General features: G+C 44.6%; 1 protein-coding gene across 2 annotated transcripts in view; it reads left to right on the top strand.

Annotated features, from left to right (window-relative positions):
• mindy4b (MINDY family member 4B) overlaps positions 1 to 21,482 on the top strand; it is a 48,769-nt gene that overhangs the window by 7,787 nt on the left and 19,500 nt on the right. The window contains exons 2-5 of one of the 2 annotated variants that reach the window (XM_055879365.1): positions 8,561 to 8,664; positions 8,824 to 8,851; positions 16,985 to 17,164; positions 20,374 to 20,493. In XM_055879365.1, coding sequence (XP_055735340.1) covers positions 8,561 to 8,664; positions 8,824 to 8,851; positions 16,985 to 17,164; positions 20,374 to 20,493 — 432 coding nt within the window. Of the gene's footprint in view, positions 1 to 8,560; positions 8,665 to 8,823; positions 8,852 to 10,045; positions 10,238 to 16,984; positions 17,165 to 20,373; positions 20,494 to 21,482 lie in introns of those variants that run through there. The other variant, XM_055879366.1, reaches the window with a different exon arrangement.

Raw genomic sequence — 21,482 nt, 5'->3', positions numbered from 1 at the left:
TGAAATGCTTACTTGCAGGTTAACCTCTCAACAATGCAAGAACAATAGAAAAGTCAGTAGCTATCTCAATAAAAAGAGTAATAAAGTAAAATCTCAATGAAATAATTTCACCAATTCAATAATGTTTTTGTTTTTTTACGAATAGTTACACAACCTATATGGAAATAACAGACATTAGCCACGCATGTTTACCTTTAGAATGGAATAGGTTAACAGACCAATAAAAAAACAACACAATGTGTTGGCAAAGATTTAGGAATATCACGATCTGGTTACCTATAACTACAAACATAGTTACTGTTTGTTTAGTTTTTTTAACATATTTATTCACTTATTTCCGGATGTCTTTGGAACTACCCCTAATGCACTATTTTTCAAGGTCATATGCCGGACCTGCTTTGTGCTATCGAGTTCGTATGCTAGCTCGGTAGCTAGCTCAAACTGCCTAACGTTAGCCACACGTCATGCTCTTCATGGACTTGCAGGCTCTGTTGCCTTCTTGCCGTGGGCTCAAAACAAAATTCTGTTACCTCGTCTGTTTTCCTTTTTGTTTTGTCAATTTCTCTGCATGTTCTCTGTGATGTAGGCTACGGGAGTTTTGTTACTTTTACACCTTAGCTTAATGCTAGCACGCTAGCTGACTGACATCTGGAATCTATCTATTATGGATTTTTCTCACTATAGCTATTCAATTTTCCCTGACACTGACCCTGATGGTAACCGAGCCATTAATCTGTAAGTTTCTGCTCTTTTGATCTGTGGTTATCTTTTAGTTATGTTGTGTTCAAACTGGTCTCAAGTATTAGGGCTATAGCATGCCAACCATCGCTGTGCTGGTTGGCAAGGTTGGCTAGGCTAATAGCTCATAACATTAGTTGACTATATAGCTAAAATTAGCTGGCTGGCTAATATAGCTGCATATTAGAGGTCTTCTCGGGTCCGTTCCGATTTCCTCCCAGGACCCTACCCAAATAAATACATTTTTAAAATATGTAGACCCGAGGACAATCAGACCTGGCCCCGTATAGACCCGGTCAGGTTCAGACCCAGTCTGATCCGATCCAAGTGGGGGAAGCAACAGAAAACATATATTTTAGCTACGTTATTAACTGAAGCTGTTAATGCATGCACCGAGGGAGAGAGGAACAAAGAAGCTAGCAGTAGGCGCCATGCCTTGCGGTGTGTGTATGTGGCTGAGTGGCGCAAGGAGGAGGGAGATCAACCAAGCCAACTTGCACTAGTTACTAACTTCTAGCTGCCAAAGCTAGGTTATTTATGACCCAATCTGATTACATAGTACATAGCTAGCTGGGTTGGCTAATTGAGGCTAATAGGCTGAGCTTTCCCCCATCCTACACAATTACAACAACAACTCCCTTTAAAGTATTAAGTAGCAGCCTACCTGTTGGCTCTTGGTCTTTGTAGCCTATACTTCAATCAATGAAATGTATTTATAAAGCCCTTTTTACATCAGCCGATGTGACAAAGTGCTATACAGAAACCCAGCCTAAAACCCCAAACAGCAAGCAATGAAGATGTAGAAGCACGGTGGCTAGGAACAATTCCCTAGAAAGGCAGGAACCTAGGGACTACTGCCCAGTAGCACTCACTTCCATCATCATGAAGTGCACTGAGAGACTAGTCAAGGACCATATCACCTCCACCCTACCTGACACCCTAGGCCCACTTCAATTTGCTTACCGCCCCAATAGGTCCACAGACGACGCAATCGCCATCACACTGCCCTAACCCATCTGGACAAAAGGAATACCTATGTAAGAATGCTGTTCATCGAATACAGCTCAGCATTTTACACAATAGTACCGTCCAAACTCATCATTAAGCTCGAGACCCTGGGTCTCGACCCCGCCCTGTGCAAAAGGGTACTGGACTTCCTGACGGGCCACCCCAGGTGGTGAGGGTAGGTAACAACATCTCCACTCCGATGATCCTCAACACTGGGGCCCCACAAGGGTGCGTTCTCAGCCCTCTCCTGTACTCCCTGTTCACCTATGACTACGTGGTCATGCACGCCTCCATCTCAATCATCAAGTTTGCAGACAACACTAGAGTGGTAGGCTTGATTACCAACAACGACGAGACGGCCTACAGGGAGCAGGTGAGGGCCCTCAGAGTGTGGTGTCAGGAAAATAACCTCACACTCAATGTCAACTTCAGGAAACAGCAGAGGGTGCAGCCCCCTATCCACATCGACGGGACAGTAGTGGAGAAGGCGGAAATGTTTAAGTTCCTCGGCGTACACATCACGGACAAACTGAAATGGTCCACCCACACAGACAGCGTGGTGAAGAAGGCGCAGCAGCACCTCTTCAACCTCAGGAGGCTGAAGAAATTCGGCTTATCACCAAAAACACTCACAAACTTTTACAGAACATCCTGTCAGGCTGTATCACTGCCTGATACGGCAACTGCTCCGCCCACAACCGTAAGGCTCTCCAGAGGGTAGTGAGGTCTGCACAACGCATCACCGGGGGCAAACTACCTGCCTTCGAGGACAGGGACACACCACCCGATGTCACAGGAAGGCCAAAAAGATCAACCACCCGAGCCACTGCCTGTTCACCCCGCTATCATCCAGAAGGCGAGGTCAGTACAGGTGCATCAAAGCAGGGACCGAGAGACTGAAAAACAGCTTCTATCTCAAGGCCATCAGACTGTTAAACAGCCACCACTAACATTGAGTGGCTGCTGCCAACATACTGTCTCAACTCCAGCTCACTTTAATAATGGAAATTGATGGAAGTTGATGTAAAAAATGTATCACTAGCCACTTTAAACAATGCCACTTAATATAATGTTTACATACCCTACATTACTCATCTCATATGTATATGTATATACTGTACTCTATACCATCTACTGCATTTTGCCATCTTTATGTAATACATGTATCACTAGCCACTTTAAACTATGCCACTTTTATGTAGTATTTATTCCACTATGTCACTGCTTCTTGCCTATGCCGTTCTGTACCAGCACTCATTCATATATCTTTATGTACATATTCTTTATCTCTTTACACTTGTATGTATAAGGTAGTAGGTAGTAGTTGTGGAATTGTTAGGTTAGATTACTCATTGGTTATTACTGCATTGTCGAAACTAGAAGCACAAGCATTTCGCTACACTCGCATTAACATCTGTTAACCATGTGTATGTGACAAATAACATTTGATTTGATTTGATTTGAACCGGCCAGGGAGAGACAGCAAGGCCTCCTCCCTGTAGGCCGTGGTTCGTCGCTCCAGTGCCTTTCCGTTCATCTTCACACCCCTGGGCCAGACTACACTCAATCATTGGACCTACTAAAGAGATGGGTCTTCAATAAAGACTTAAAGGTCAAGACCGAGTCTGCATCTCTCACATGGATAGGCAGACCATTCCATAAAAATGGAGCTCTATAGGAGAAAGCCCTGCCTCCAGCTGTTTACTTACAAATTCTAGGAACAATAAGGAGGCCTGCGTCTTGTGACCGTAGCGTATGTGTAGATACGTACGGCAGGACCAAATCGGAAAGATAGATAGATGCAAGCCCATTTAATGCTTTGTAGGTTAGCAGTACAACCTTTAAATCAGCCTTAACAGTAATATGATCAAATGTTTTGGTTCTAGTCAAGATTCTAGCAGCCGTGTTTAGCACTAACTGAAGTGTATTTAGTGCTTTATCCGGGTAGCTGGAAAGTAGAGCATTGCAGTAGGCTAATCTAGAAGTGACAAAAGCATGGTTAAATAATTCCTGGTTAAATAAAAAAATGAGACAATGTTCTCTCTCCCTCTCCCTCTCTCCTGCTGCAGTCGGGTTTATAATGTTATTACACATACCCGTGACAATCAAATCAGACCCGACCCAAACTACAGAATTTCGGGTCCCGGGTTTGGCCCCAGGTAATCAGGTTCGGGTGGACCCGTAAAGACCTCTACTGCATATACAGTGTATTCAGACCCTTTGACTTTTTTCCACATTTGTGACTCACCACCTGGATTCGGTCTTATGTAGCAAGAAGTATAGACTCAGAGCTACAAAATTGTATATCATACACTGCATTTGAGGAACAATGGGAAAGTAAATCGCCTTTGAATGTTTTGGTATCTAGTGAAGAGCTCTTCTTTGTCTACACCCATTCAGCGTAATTCACACCCTCTTAAGCTTTAGTCCCACCGATCTCGTTTCGCTCTCGGAGCGCACACTTGGCGCTCTGGCCGATGATTTGATTACCTCTGGATAACATGAAAACATCCTAACCAGCTCTGCTGGCAACAATTAGTACACTTTTTTGCAGACGTTTACTGACACTGGCCATATTCAACGGGTGTTGTACACAGCTCACGAAACATTAGCTAACCACCCAGCCAGCTAACGTTAGCTAGTTAAGCAACAATGAACAAAGTGGCAACAATGCCACAGTGCTGGGAGCTAACCAACCAAGTTCAATGTTAGCTAGCTAACATTAGGCTCTAACTAGAAAAGCAAACGGCTCGGGGAAACAAATAATAACGTCCGCTAGGGAGCCAGCCAGCTAACATTAGCTAGCTAGCAAACATTACACTTTAGCTTGAAATTAAACCACTTTCGGTCAAAATTTGAAATGTGAATCTGAAAATGTAGCTATACGACGCTAGACTATCTTACCTGTATACATCATCATGCATCATCATGCATCTAACCTGTCAGGAATGCCATACCACGGTTGCCCTTAGTTTGAAGATGTAATCCAGAGACGGGTGTTTTCGTCATCTCTTTAGCTATCATAGTCTAATTCCACTGATTTCAAACATGATCCTCCAGAAAATGGAGAGCAACACTTATGCAGCTCCACTACACAATACATTCAAAAAGAGTTGCATTCAACAGGATTACCAACTCAGACTGACCAGCTCAAATAGACAGAAACTTTCAATATGGCAGACCAATCCGAACTCCTCTCTCGGCATGTCCAGCCCACTCATTATCTCAGTCAATCATGCCTACTGGGAAGGTTGCTACTTTTTCTATTACTTAACCAACAAGGTTTGTAACTTTACCATTTTATTCGTATTTACAGATGGCATGCATGTTTGTTATTAAGGCACATGAAAGTTCACATGTTCGAGAAGGCATTTCTGCCAAAAAACACATTTTGATTTTAAAAAAATGTACGTTCAAATGGCTCTCCTGTGAAGTCGTGACTTGCGACATACGCCTAGTTCAAGAATCGGGTCACATTTTGTTACGTTACAGCCTCTAAAATTGTTAAAATTGCTTTTTTCCCCTCATCAATCTACACACAATACCTCATATCAGTACTTTGTTGAAGCACCTTTGCAAGCGATTACAGCCTCAAGTCTTCTTGGGTATGACGCTACAAGCTTGGCACACCTGTATTTGGGGAGTTTATTTCATTCCAAAAAAGTCAAGGGGTATGAACACTTTCCGAAGTCACTATAGCTAACATTTTTTATATTTGGTTAGAAGTCGTTATGTTATCTATTTCCAAAATGTTGTTTACCTTAATGTAGGTGTAAGCTACAGTTGAAGTCTGAAGTTTACAAACAGTTAGGTTGGAGTCATTAAAACTTGTTTTTCAACCACTCCACAAATTTCTTGTTAACAAACTATAGTTTTGGCAAGTCGGTTAGGACATCTACTTTGTGGATGACACAAGTAATTTTTCCAACAATTGTTTACAGACAGATTATTTCACTTATAATTCACTGTATCACAATTCCAGTGGGTCAGAAGTGTACATACACTAAGTTGACAGTGCTTTCAAACAGCTTGGAAAATTCCATAACATTATGTCATGGCTTTAGAATCTTCTGACCGGCTAATTGACATAATTTCAGTCAATTGGAGGTGTACCTGTGGATGTATTTCAAGGCCTACTTTCAAATTCAGTGCCTCTTTGCTTGACATCATGGGAAATTCAAAAGAAATCAGCCAAAAGAATTGTAGACCTTCATAAGTCTGGTTCATCCTTGGGAGCAATTTCCAAATGCCTGAAGGTACCACGTTCATCTGTATAAACAATAGTACGCAAGTATAAACACCATGGGACCACACAGCCGTCATACCGCTCAGGAAGGAGACGTGTTCTGTCTCCTGGAGATGAACGTTCTTTGGTGCGAAAAGTGCAAATCAATCCCAGAACAACAGCAAAGGACCTGGTGAAGATGCTGGAGGAAACAGGTACAAAAATATCTATATCCACAGTAAAGAAAGTCCTATATCGACATAACCTGAGAGGCCGCCCAGCAAACAAGAAGCCACTGCTCCAAAACCGCCATAAAAAAGCCAGACTACGATTTGCAACTGCACATGGGGACAAAGATCGTACTTTTTGGAAAAATGTCCTCTGGTCTGATGAAACAAAAATAGAACTGTTTGGCCTTAATGACCACCATTATGTTTGGAGGAAAAAGGGGGATGCTTGCAAGCCGAAGAACACCATCCCAACCGTGAAACACGGGGGTGGCAGCATCATGTTGTGGGGGTGCTTTGCTGCAGGAGGGACTGGTGCACTTCACAAAATAGATGGCATCATGAGGTAGACAATTATGTGGATATATTGAAGCAGCATCTCAAGACATCAGTCAGGAAGTTAAAGCTTGGTCGCAAATGGGTCTTCCAAATGGACAATGACACCAAGCATACTTCCAAAGTTGTGGCAAAATGGCTTAAGGACAACAAAGTCAATGTATTGGAGTGGCCATCACAAAGCCCTGACCTCAATCCTATAGAACATTTGTGGGCAGAACTGAAAAAGCTTGTGCGAGGAAGGAGGCCTACAAACCTGACTCAGTTACACCAGCGCTGTCAGGAGGAATGGGCCAAAATTCACCCAATTCATTGTGGGAAGCTTGTGGAAGGCTTCCCGAAACGTTTGATCGAAGTTACACAATTTAAAGGCAATGCTACCAAATACTAATTGAGTGTATGTAAACTTCTGACCCACTGGGAATGTGATGAATGAAATAAAAGCTGTAATAAATCATTCTCTCTACTATTATTCTGACATTTCACATTTGTACTGGGATTAAATGTCAGGAATGTGAAAAACTGAATTTAAATGTATTTGGCTAAGGTGTATGTAAACTTCCGACTTCAACTGTATGTGTTGATAGCAACTGGATGACTTATTCAGTGTTAATGTAATGTTGGCAGGCTGGTAAGGCTAACGTTAGTAGGCTAGTAACCTTGCAAGTTGATTTGTAACAAATTCATAAAGTATTTGCTTGTAAATTTGCTGAAAATGTAATTGAAACCAGTTGTCCTGAGTGCAAATTATTTGTTTTAATTTGAAATGTTACATTTTAAGTTATTTGTGTTGGAGGTTATGTTATAGGCAATAAACTGGATTGCAGGGTCCACCATTTTACATCACACCCCGGAAAAACATTTTCCGACGTGACTTCGGCATTCTTTAGAATTCTAATCGGTTTGATGTAATAACTAAAAAAAATTGAAAAGTGAGGTGTAACTTTGCATTGGGACTTTTGAAGCGTATACTAATGCAAATCCATATGTTACATGTGGTTACGTTTATGCTACCTACCCATTAAATATTATGTTGTAGTTCAGCTTCAGTCAACAGGGGGCCTCTGTGTCACTGTCAGAAGATATGCCCTTCAGCCAGAAAAAAGTTATATCATCTCTTCGGTCTCAGCTAGCTAGCCAGCCAGTAGCTACCGATGTGGCTAGCCAGTCAAGCTAGCTACAGAAATGAAACCAATCAAATACACTCGCTGGAAATAAACACTTTCCTAATATCATGACTTATATCAACATCCTTAGCTTGCCCATTCACTGAATATACTGTTAAATAACTGAGTGACACTCAAAAGCTTAAGGATGCTGAGCGCTAATGCTAGCTTATTAGCATTAGCCAACCTTTATGTTGAGGTAGACTAACTAGTTAGCGACCACCAACCCTGCACAAGCCTGTGGCTAACTCTGCTGCTTCTGCTGCACTTTGACTTTCTGGCTGTTATGCCCTCTCCACCTCAGTCACAGCTGCCTCAACTTGCTCAACCTGCTCGCTTTTTTTGCCACTGCTTTCGGAAGATGTTCCCGAATATCCATATTTGCTCTGTGCTATATGCTCGACCAATCACAGCAGGCACCACGTCACTCCAGGGGCTTCTTGCAGTGTCTGCTACTGCCTAGCGCAGTATGTTGTATTATTTATTTTTGTCATTATTGTGTAATACTGCATAGCGCAGTGATGGAACTCATCAGACGGAAATAGAAATCATAATTTTGCGGGGTACGAACAAAGGCTGAAGTCCTAGAAGCCCAGGACTAATGACGTCACTGCTACTGACAGGATAACAGAAGCCATGGGGGGGTCAAGATGGAGCACGGTCAATTGGCCTTTGCACACCTTTCTCGCTGCTGGCATTCTGGTCCCGTCAGTATAGAGGAACGCACACTAATGCCCTGGAACAGAGCCAGCATTCTCCTAAATATTTCCCTCCAACACATCATGGAGCCAGATGTCAAGGGCAGTAGTTCTAGTCGTCAGGGTTCACAACTGGTTGCTTTATTATGTCCCTCGCTGCAGATGGAAGAGGATCCCGACATTGTGAACCGCAACACCGAGCTGGATGACATCCTCAGACAAATATCAGAGCTGGACAAATGGAGAAACATCTTCAACTCCCGTGGGTAAGTTGGAGAAGTCAATTTGGGTCATTCCATAGGCCTGTGCAGTAATTATGAGAAGTCTATGCTGTTTTATAGCCTTAACACATGTAGTGCATAAAGATATATTCAAGCAAGCTCATGCACATTACTTTAAACTTATCAGATCATATTTATTTACAGGTTGGAATTACAAGATTGTATCATTAAAGTAAGTTGTATGTTTTCTTTTACATTAAATAACTTGAAAATACCCAAGTAAACTTTCTTGAATCTGGATTTCATTCCCATAAAAGGCCTCTGCGTGGATTCGTTGCTCACCAATGCAATGAATAGAAATGTGATTTTGTTGAATACATTGAAATACATAAACATTGAAAAAAATGTTTTAGATATACACTGAGTGTACATAACATTAAGAACACCTGCTTTTTCCATGACAGACTGACCAGGTGAGTACAGGTGAAAGCTATGACCCGTTATTGATGTCAGTGTAGATGAAGGGGAAGAGCAGGTTAAATAGGGATTTTTAAGCCTTGAGACAGTTGAGACATGGATTGTGTATGTATGCCGTTCAGAGATTGTATGGGCAAGACAAAAGATTTAAGTGCCTTTGAACAGGGTATGGTAGTCGGTGCCAGGCGCATTGGTTTGCGTCAAGAACTTTAACACTGCTGTGTTTTTCACGCTCAAGGCAGTTTCTCGTGTGCATCAAGAGTGGTCCACCACCCAAAGGACATACAGCCAACTTGACACAACTGTGGGAAGCACTGGATATCAACGTTGGCAAGCATCCCTGCGGAGTGCTTTGCGACACCTTGTAGAGTTCATGACCCAACGATTTGAGGCTGATCAGAGGGCAAGGAAGGGGGGGGGGGGGGGGTGCAACTCAATAGTAGGAAGGTGTTCTTAATGTTTTGTACACTCAGTGGCCTACTTATAAATATAAATCAATTTAAAAGAGGTTCTTAGTTTTATGACATTCTCTTCGTGAATCCATAACCACGTATTGTGACCATAAGCACTTGCACACCTGCATCTCCCATCTCACCTGCACTTCTTGCATAAGTCAGTTAGCTTAAAGCTTACATTTTCAGTGTGATAGCTGATCCTATGCAGATGCTCTTCTCAGATAACCACATGTCCCTCCTATCCAATCAGACAACGTGGTGCAGTGTGTGTGGAGGGCTTTTCGTCACTGAACCTGATCTGCCTCGGAAAGACCAGGGGCGGAGAGAGGAGAGAAGAAAAAGAGAGAGAACTGGGTGGGGCATATACGTTTACTGCTCACCCAGCAAGGCTTACTCTATCTCTCCCTCTGTCGTCTATCTCTCTCTGTATCCTTCGCTCTCTGCCTCTCTCTTTCCCTCTTTGAATATTCCCTATATATCTCCCTGTCTAACACACCTCTTGGCGACTTCATGTGGAGAGTGTGTATAGTATAGGTATCGTCGTGCTGTAGTTAGGGTTAAGGGTGTCGAGGCCCCGTGGCGTGATGACAGACTACCAGGAGCTCCTACAGACCATCCGGGATCTGCAGCCCTCCAGACTTGGCTACATCGAGATCCTTCAAGAGGAGGTAAAGAGGAACCAGGATGTGAGTGATGACAGATACCTCCGGCAGTGTTGGGGCCAATTAGTTTCAGTTCAGAACGCAAATTGGCAATAAAGTCAATTCAGGATGTGAATTGATGGAATTTAAATTAAATTGACCCCAACCCTGACCTCCGCTATCGCTGCGCTGGTCCCCTCCGGAGCCAGCATAACTTTTCCACAACATATTTGTCTCTGTCTGTCCTTCTCTGCTTCCATTCCTCTCTCAGCATACCTTTTGGCGACTACATGTAGAGAGCGTGTATAGACTCCTAGAGAGTATGTGTATGGCCCCATCCAGTCACATGGCAAAACAACGATAGGCTATAGGACTGGGTCGTTCAGTGCCTTCAGAAAGTATTCCCACCCCTTAACTTATTCCATATTTTTTTGTGTTACAGCCTGAATTCAATTATTATTATTTTTTTTAATCTCACCCATCTACACACAATAACCCATAACGACAAAGTGAAAACATGTTTAGACATTTGTGTAAATTAACTGAAAAAGAAATACAGAAAAATCTAATTTACATAGGTATTCACACCCCTGAGTCAATACTTTGTAGAAGCACCTTTGGCAGCAATTACAGCTGTGAGTGTTTCATGGTAAGTCTAAAAGCTTTGCCAGTTATTATTTTCAAAGTTATTCTAGGTGTAACGAGTGTGCTGGGAGTCAGGAAGCAAGTTCAGGGAGTGTTTCAATAAATGAAACAATAAACAAGTAACACAAACAATGCAACGACATGAAAACAGAGTCAATGACACCTGAGGAAAGAACCAAGGGGAGTGACAGATATAGGGAAGATAATCAAGGAGGTGATGGAGTCCAGGTGAGTGTCATGAGGCGCAGGTACACGAGACGATGGTGACAGGTGTGCGGGATAATCAGCAGCCTGATGACCTAGAGGCTAGTGGGGGAGTATACTTGACAGTACCCCCTCTTGACACGCGGCTCCAGCCGCAGGACGCCGTCAAAGGGGACGAACCCGGGGACCAGGAGCAGACCGGTCACGCCAGCTGATGCGCGAGAACCTGTCGCGCCAGCTGAGGCACGGGAACCTGTCGAGTCAGCTGGGGCGCGGGAACCTGACAGATCGGTTGAGGCAGGGGAGCCTGGCGATCCGGCTGAGGCATGAAAGCCCGACGAGCCGGCTGAGGCAGGGGAGCCTGGCGATCTGGTTGAGGCATGAGAGCCTGTAGCAGTTCCCGGACTCAACGTCATTACTCTGACACAAAAATAAAATCAAAAAACACTCCCTGATGCTTCCCTTAGGTGAGGTGTTATTCTGTCATGAGTGCACCGAGAGACAGGATGCAAGTTCAGAGAGTGAGTGTTTCAATAAATAAATGAAACAATAAACAAGTAACACGAACAACGAACCAACATAAACAGTCAATAACACCTGAGGAAAGAACCAAGGGGAGTGACAGATATAAGGAAGATAATCAAGGAGGTGATGGAGTCCAGGTGAGTGTCATGAGGCGCAGGTGCGCGAGACGATGGTGACAGGTGTGCGGGATAATCAGCAGCCTGATGACCTAGAGGCTGGAGGGGGAGTATACGAGACACTAGCTCTGTCAAATTGGTTGTTGTTCATTGCTAGACAACCATTTACAGTTTTTGCCATAGATTTTCAAGTAGATTTACGTCAAAACTGTAACTCGGACACTCAGGAACATTCACTGTCTTCTTGGTAAGTGTAACAGTATAACTTTAGTCCGTCCCCTCGCCCCGACCCGGGCGCGAACCAGGGATCCTCTGCACACATCAACAACAGTCACCCACGAAGCATCGTTACCCATCGCTCCACAAAAGCCGCGGCCCTTGCAGAGCAAGGGGAACCACTACTTCAAGGTCTCAAAGCGAGTGACGTCACCGATTGAAACGCTATTAGTGCGCACCACTGCTAACTAGCTAGCCATTTCACATCGGTTACACTCACCCCCCTTTCGACCTCCTCCTTTTCCGCAGCAACCAGTGATCCGGGTCAACAGCATCAATGTAACAGTATAACTTTAGTCCGTCCCCTCGCCCCGACCCGGGCGCGAACCAGGGACCCTCTGCACACATCAACAACAGTCACCCACGAAGCATCGTTACCCATCGCTCCACAAAAGCCGCGGCCCTTGCAGAGCAAGGGGAACCACTACTTCAAGGTCTCAAAGCGAGTGACGTCACCGATTGAAACGCTATTAGCGCGCACCACTGCTAACTAGCTAGCCCTTTCACATCGGTTACACTCACCCCCCTTTCGACCTCCTCCTTTTCCGCAGCAACCAGTGATCCGGGTCAACAGCATCAATGTAACAGTATAACTTTAGTCCGTCCCCTCGCCCCAACCCGGGCGCAAACCAGGGACCCTCTGCACACATCAACAACAGTCACCCACGAAGCATCGTTATCCATCGCTCCACAAAAGCCGCAGCCCTTGCAGAGCAAGGGGAACCGCTACTTCAAGGTCTCAAAGCGAGTGACGTCACCGATTGAAACGCTATTAGCACGCACCACCGCTAACTAGCTAGCCATTTCACATCGGTTACATAAGCAACTCCAGTGTAGATTTGGCCTTGTGTTTTAGGTTATTGTCCTGCTGAAAGGTGAATTCATCTTCCAGTGTCTGGTGGAAAGCAGACTGAGCCAGGTTTTCTTCTAGGATTTTGCCTGTGCGGAGTTCCATTCCGTTTCTTTTTTATCCTGAAAAACTACGCAGTCCTTAACGATTACAAGCATACCCATAACATATGGAGATGGAGAGTGGTACTCAGTAATGGTTTGTATTGCATTTGCCCCAAATATAACACATTCTATTCAGGATGAAAAGTTGATTGCCATGCCACATTTTTTGCAGTATTGCTTTAGTGCCTTAAAGCAAAAATAATGCATGTTTTGGAATGCTGTACAGGCTTCCTTCTATTCACTCTGTCAATTAGGTTTGTGTTGTGGAGTAAAACTACAATGTTGTTGATCCAGCCTCAGAGCCTCCAGCCTTTTCCATCACAGTCATTAAACTCTAACTGTTTTAAAGACACCTTTGGCTTCATTGTGAAATCCCTGAGCGGTTTCCTTCCTCTCTGGCAACTAAAGTAGGAAAGACGCCTGTATCTTTGTAGTGACTGGGTGTATTGATACACCATCCAAAATATAATTCATAACTTCACCATGTTCAAAGGGATATTCAATGTCTGTTTTATTTTTATTTTACCCATCTACAATAGATGCCCTTCATTGCGAGGCATTGGAAAACCTCTCTGGTCTTTGTGGTTGAATCTGTGTTTGAAATTCACTGCTTGACTGAGGAACCTTACAGATAGTTGTATGTGTGGGGTACAGAGATGAGGTAGTGTAACGACTGTCGCTCTCCTCATCCTCAGACGAGGAGAGGAGAGAAGGATCATCAGACCAAAATGCAGCTTCAGGGAAATAAGCCATCTTTTTATTTAACACGATGATGATGGCAACACGAAAAACAAAACACTTTCAACTTTACAAAACAAGAAAACGACGTCAACGAAACCTGAACATAAACTTACATAACTACACGTAAACTCATGGACAGGAAACAGACGACATCGAAACGAAAACGAACAGCCAAACAGTCCCGTATGGTACATACATTACACGACACAGGAGACAATCACCCACCAACAAACAGTGAGAACGCCCTACCTAAATATGACTCTTAATTAGAGGAAAACGCAAACCACCTGCCTCTAATCAAGAGCCATACCAGGCAACCCAAAACCAACATAGAAACAGATAACATAGACTGCCCACCCTAAACACATGCCCTGACCATAAACACATAAAAAACAACATAAAACAGGTCAGGACCGTTACAGAACCCCCCCCCCCTCAAGGTGCGAACGCCGGGCGCACCAGCACAAAGTCCAGGGGAGGGTCTGGGTGGGCAGTTGACCACGGTGGTGGCTCCGGCTCTGGACGCTGTCCCCACACCACCATAGTCACTCCCCGCTTCTGTCTTCCCCTCCCAATGACCACCCTAAAACTAACATCCCCTAAATAAACGGCCAGCACCGGGACAAGGGGCAGCACCGGGACAAGGGGCAGCACCGGGACAAGGGGCAGCACCGGGACAAGGGGCAGCACCGGGACAAGGGGCAGCACCGGGACAAGGGGCAGCACCGGGACAAGGGGCAGCACCGGGACAAGGGGCAGGTCCCGGCTGCTATACTCTGGCAGGTCCCGGCTGCTATACTCTGGCAGGTCCCGGCTGAGGGACTCTGGCAGGTCCCGGCTGAGGGACTCTGGCAGGTCCCGGCTGAGGGACTCTGGCAGGTCCCGGCTGGACGGCTCTGGCAGGTCCCGGCTGGACGGCTCTGGCAGGTCCCGGCTGGACGGCTCTGGCAGGTCCCGGCTGGACGGCTCTGGCAGGTCCCGGCTGGACGGCTCTGGCAGGTCCCGGCTGGACGGCTCTGGCAGGTCCCGGCTGGACGGCTCTGGCAGGTCCCGGCTGGACGGCTCCGGCAGGCCCCGGCTGGACGGCTCTGGCAGGTCCCGGCTGGACGGCTCTGGCAGGTCATAGCAGGACGGCTCTGGCAGGTCATAGCAGGACGGCTCTGGCAGGTCATAGCAGGACGGCTCTGGCTGGTCATGGCAGGACGGCTCTGGCTGGTCATGGCAGGACGGCTCTGGCTGGTCATGGCAGGACGGCTCTGGCTGGTCATGGCAGGACGGCTCTGGCTGGTCATGGCAGGACGGCTCTGGCTGGTCATGGCAGGACGGCTCTGGCTGGTCATGGCAGGACGGCTCTGGCTGGTCATGGCAGGACGGCTCTGTAGGGAGGAGAAGGAGAGACAGCCTGGTGCGTGGTCTAGGCACTGGCTGCGCTGGAGAGGAGGAAACAGCTGGAGAGAGAACCCGGAGAGACAGCCTGGTACGGGGGGCTGCCACCGGAGGACTGGTACATGGAGGTGGCACCGGGTCTACCGGACCGTGAAGGAGGACACGTGCTCTTGAGCACCGAGCCTCCCCAACCCTACCAGGTTGAATGGTCCCCGTAGCCCTGCCAGTGCGGCGAGGTGGAATAGCCCGCACTGGGCTATGCAGGCGAACCGGGGACACCACCTGTAAGGCTGGTGCCATGTACGCCGGCCCGAGGAGACGTACTGGAGGCCAGATACGTTGGGCCGGCTTCATGACATCCGGCTCGATGCCCAACCTAGCCCTCCCAGTGCGGCAAGGTGGAATAGCCCGCACTGTACTGGGGACACCGTGCGCTTTACCGCATAACACGGTGTCTTACCAGTACGACGCCTTCTACCTCCACGGTAAGCACGGGGAGTTGGCTCGGGTATCCTACCCGGCTTTGCCACACTCCTCGTGTGCCCCCCCCCCAAGAATTTTTTTGGCCTGACTCACGGGCTCCCAACCGCGTCGTCGCGCTGCCTCCTCATACCAGCGCCTCTCAGCCTTCGCTGCTTCCAACTCCTCCTTTGGACGGCGATATTCCCCTGGCTGAGCCCAAGGTCCTCTACCATCCAGGATCTCCTCCCAAGTCCAGGAGTCCTTGTTGCTCCGTAGAGCATTCCCTTGCCGCTTGGTCTTAGCGTGGTGGGTGATTCTGTTACGGCACACGAAAACAAACACTTTAACAAACTTTACAAAACAAGAAAACGACGTCAACGAAACCTGAACATAAACTTACATAACTACACGTAAACTCACGGACAGGAAACAGACGACATCGAAACGAAAACGAACAGCCAAACAGTCCCGTATGGTACATACATTACACGACACAGGAGACAATCACCCACAAACAAACAGTGAGAACGCCCTACCTAAATATGACTCTTAATTAGAGGAAAACGCAAACCACCTGCCTCTAATTAAGAGCCATACCAGGCAACCCAAAACCAACATAGAAACAGATAACATAGACTGCCCACCCAAAACACATGCCCTGACCATAAACACATAAAAACCAACATAAAACAGGTCAGGACCGTTACAGGTAGTCATTCAAAAATCATGTTAAACACAATTTTTGCACACAGAATGAGTCCATGCAACGTATTATGTGACTTGTTAAGCACTTTTTTTATTCTTCAATTTATTTAGGCTTGCCATAACAACGGTGTTGAATACCTATTGACTAAAGGCACTTCAGCTTTTCATTTTTTTTTTTTTTGTAAACATTTCAAAAAACATAATTCCACTTTCACATTTTGGGTTTTGTATGTAGGCCAGTGAAAAAAATCTAAATTTCATCTCTTTTAAATTTAGTGTGGAAAAAGTAAAGGGTTTTGAATACTTTCTGAAGGCACTGTATATGTGCCACCGTGTCCAAACTGAATGGAAAACAAAACAGCCACGAGGGCTGAGAGATGGAGACAGAGACACATAGCGGCAGAGAGTTCAACCATTTGTTTACCATCATCTCATCCATGTAACCTTATCATATTGCAGGTTCTTGTTGATTGGATGAATGTCACGACTCAATTCAACAAGTGTTATAGAGCAGCAAACTAGACTGCTAATAATGTACCTTTTATAAGGTATTTTCCCAGAGATCGCAGTCACGGTAAAGGCTGTGCGTGTCAACTCAATCGTTATTTACCTTTAAAAGTCTGTTATAGGGTGCTGCGGATTGAAACCTAGCCTGGACCTCTTTTAAAGAATGTGGGGCTTTCTCAAAGAAGAGGATTTGTGTGTTGTTGGAATATTTGGGACATTGTGAACGATAAGGTGGGATCTTTCTGACGGTCTCTGTCACGTCTCTCTGCAGAGGCCTCTGGAGAGGACTAAGCTTGAGGAGGAAAGCGAGGATGGCACAGGCAGGCCACCGTCCACGGCACAGCCGCCTCGTGGAAACGCCAACCTCTTGACAGTGCCCTACTCTATCCCCCTGGCCCTGACTGTCTCTCCTAGCCTAGGAGGGCTCCCTATCACACCCGAGTTAGCTGGGGTGAGTCTGCACTAGCAACATGAGCTGGTCACTTGACACCTGCTGCTTCCAGTTGCTGTGTTTGTGTGTTTCACTGTGTGTGAGTGTGTGTGTGTGTGTGCCAGAGACAAAAGAGCAGCAATACAGAGACCTTATTTATTCATGGTCCTCTTAAGCAATGGATTGAGTTAGCAAGTGTGGTCATCTGAAAACAAGTTAACAAAGTTTTTTTTTACTACAGCCAAATGATCTGGAAACTGTTTTTGAGTAGTTGTTTTCTGTACAGTCTCTGTTGACATCTGTCAAAACTAGGACTGTGGAGGTCATTACATTTTGTCCGCTGGTAATTGTCGAGCAAATAACTTCCGGTCTCACGGTAATTAACCATTAATTAACATAAAGGCGTTTAGCATCTCCTGGTTTCCACGCATATCCTACAAGCCACTGATGCAGACCTTCGAAACATCTACATTTTTAAAAAAGTCAAAAAAATCCATGTAATATAGACTACACCATCACAATAAACCCATTATTTTAGACAGGGGCTAAAGAAACATTATGATATGAAGAAAATGTAGTCTATTTCAGAAGAACAGATTAGCATACGGAGTTGTCCTTATGTTAGGGCCTGATCTGGCTATGCCATGTGGCTGTGAGCTACACTAGTTAATTTAGCAAAAAAGATTTGATTAGAATTTTGTAGCATTATTTTATAGTATGAATAATACAATTGAACATAGCTGAATAAAAAAGAAAGGATATTTTCTCCAAACGATTTCCGAGGGAGTGCGCACATGCGGCTAATCGGTGTTAAGCGGTTAACAAAGAAACATGTCCTCCTATATGCTTAATTTATAGTTATTTAATTGTGATACAAACGTTGGGCTATATGTTTTGATTTTGAATACATTCTAATGCATTCATATCTGCATGATGCAACTGTGAGCGTCCCTCTTATCGAATTCCAAGGCGCATATTGAAGATGTTAGAAGCACTGTCCACATTTACATTTTGTCAGCCAACAAGACGAGTAGACCTAACAAACAGCAAATGCACTAGACTACTATACCTTATAATACAAAAGTTGACCTATTCTATTGCTCAACTTGTCCTTCTGTGCGATAAATAAATGTTCCAAACACACTCTGGGACAGTTGTGGGATGCGATAGATTCCAAATTAACACAACTTCTCGCATCAAAAAAATGTTTAAAAGCAATGAGGCTGATGCAACAGATCAGAATGTTTAGCTTAAAATGCTGATAAACTGTTAGTCTATTTCTTCATATTATAAGCGCAGCAATGCACACACGGCAGTAGGCTATAAGTGTAAACGTCCCAAAATGCAATCAATTAGCGGGAAAATGGTGTTCTCAAAAGTGACTGCAAATGCTTTATTATAAAGGTGCATTTTTATGGTGAACATTTTCTTCCCCAAACTTGAAACTCACACGCCGCCTACGTATGCCAGTTAAGCTGTTATTTGGCCACATTAGTTGTGATACAAACCTTATCAAAACATATAGGCCTATGAGCTAGGCTACATGAGGTGTGTGACTATGATTGGAAAAGTCGCAACAAAAGGCATACACTGTTTCTTGCTTTACTGCACAAGCTGTGAATAAAACGCAAGTGATAACACATCATTCACAAGTGATAGGCTTATATTGTCACCGATCAGACTATAGCCTACTAAATAATATGCTGTATGTGTGATATTCGTTTTCAATGGACCATTATCATGCATGAGTCTCGGTACAGGGGCAAGGGGAAAAAAGTATTCAGATCCCTTGACTTTGTCCACATTTTGTTACTTTACAGCCTTATTAAAAAATGTTATACATTTTTTTCCCGTCATCAATACCCCATAATTACAAAGCAAAAACAGGTTTTTAGAAAATTTTGCAAATGTATAATTAAAAAAAAAAAGTATTCAGATCCCTTGACTTTTTCCACATTTTGTTACTTTACAGCCTTATTAAAAAATATTATACATTTTTTTCCCGTCATCAATACCCCATAATTACAAAGCAAAAACAGGTTTTTAGAAAATTTTGCAAATGTATAATAAAATAAAAAAAGTATTCAGACCCTTTACTCAGTACTTTATTGAAGCACTATTGGCAGCAATTACAGCCTTCTTGGATATGAAGCTTGACACACCTGCATTTGGGGAGTTTCTCCCATTCTTCTCTGCAGATACTCTCAAGCTCTGTCAGGTTGGATGGGGAGCGTAGCTGCACAGCTATTTTCAGGTCTCTCAAGAGACGTTAGATCGGGTTCAAGTCCGGCTGGGCCACTCAAGGACATTCAGAGACTTGTCCCGAAGCCACTCCTGTGTTGTCTTGGCTGTGTGCTTATGGTGAACCTTCGCCTCAGTCTAAGGTCCTGAGCACTCTGTAGCAGGTTTTCATCAATTATCTCTCTGTACTTTGCTCCGTTCATCTTTCCCTCGATCCTGACTAGTCTCCCAGTCCCTGCCGCTGAAAACATCCCCACAGCATGATGCTGCCACCACCATGTTTCACTGTAGGGATGGTGCCAGGTTTCCTCTAGGACAGACGCGTGGCATTCATGTGTATTTTACTGAGGAGTGGCTTCCGTCTGGCCACTCTACCATAAAGGCCTGATTGGCGGAGTGCTGCAGAAATGGTTGACCGTCTGGAAGGTTCTCCCATCTCCACAGAGGAACTATGGAGCTCTATCAGAGTGTCTATCAAGTTTTTTTAGGCTACTAATGACCATCAGCAGCATCAGAGCTTGGAGTAGCCTAGTTACCGTGACTAAACGGTCATGTGGAATTTGACTGTGGTCATGACTCGTGACCGCCAGTGTGGTGGTAATACGGTCACCATAACAGCTCTAGTCAAAACCAAAGTGAATCTTGCATGGATGGACAGGGATCAGAAAAAGGCCTGGCATTTCTAATAGGCCCATTTTTTTGTTGTCCTCAAAGCCACCACATTGGCCTATTTTCTTCCTTGACCCTAACCCATTATTTGCCAAATAATGATCACTTTGCACAAAAACCCCAGTTGAGACAGGCCCACTGGGCGAAAGATGGGCCAGCCCATCTGACATTTGTCAAAACTGTCCTTTGACTGTTGTCTCTCTAAATAAGTAGACATTTACCCAGAGTTGAATTACAAAGGTAGAGTTTTGATTAGAAATATTCAGATATAAAATAGATGTCAAGCTCTGGTAGAGGATATGTGTTTTTATGTCTTTCAGAACCTAAGGAAGATTTTGTTCGGCAATACTTTTTACGTCTTCAACTATGAGTGGAAGAAGTCCTTCTTCAAATTCAGGGAGCCCTACTCCAACCTGTCCTATGCCCTGGAGGCAGAAAGAGTGAGTAAACAAACAGTGTGTGTGTCTCAATAATCTCCCCTTCTTCCTGAAGTGTGCACTCATTCACTATGAAGCAAACAAGTGCACACTTCAGAAGAAAGGACCGATTTATTGGGCTACAACCAGTGTTGAGGAGGGGAACTTTGAAACAGGGCGGAGAGACTTTGGTCAAGAGTAGCAGTGTGGACTTTTGATTATTGAAGGATAATTGACTGAAGGATAATTGTTGAATAGACTAGTAAAACTAGCCCCTACAGAAGAACCAAGTCGTTTTTTAAAAACACTAATTATATATCATTTTCTAGTCATCATAGTGAAAATAATGACATTTAATGCCAGTAAAAATGCTAGCCAGGAGATTCTGGAGGCTGCTAAATAACCAGCTAACAAACTTAGAAAATGTATGAATGAAATGGCAGCACTGTATGTTGTTTACTATCAATCTAACAATGTAGATATGTTACCTTTTTTACATATACCCAGAAGAATCAAATGCGGTTATTTAAAGAATTACAGAGCCGTAGGAAGCATTGTAGATGGTTTCATAAGGGCCTCATTAAGGTGATTAACTAATTGCAATGGCACGCCCTCTAATCTTCCCCAATCTGAGTTTAATTTAAGAGATAGTTATCCCTGTCAAATAAATGTGATGATGACACAGTTGTTATCTCAGATAGAGGATCGACAGGTGATATTCCTACAAGCTTAAAGGATCAGACCGTTATATAACCGTTGTAATCGGAGACCGGGGTCTTATCTGTAGTTCTGAAATAATGCCGTCCCCCTCCTTGTGACTCCTCGGTCCTAAGACCCATACTGCTACACGTACATGTCTTCATTAATCAAATGTACCCCTACCCCTATCTCTTACTTAACTGTAGTAGGATTAGGTTCCACCTTAAACAGACTCATTGGGTAATGGGATATGTAGCTTCTTTGTCCAATTCCAGTGAGTCGGATGTCGAGACCCTCTAGACTAGAGTCTAGCC

Source organism: Salvelinus fontinalis, chromosome 24 (genome assembly GCF_029448725.1).
Source record: "Salvelinus fontinalis isolate EN_2023a chromosome 24, ASM2944872v1, whole genome shotgun sequence".
NCBI lineage: Eukaryota > Metazoa > Chordata > Actinopteri > Salmoniformes > Salmonidae > Salvelinus > Salvelinus fontinalis.
The sequence above is the reverse complement of the archived record's forward strand: the minus strand, read 5'-3'. Positions and strand labels throughout refer to the sequence as shown.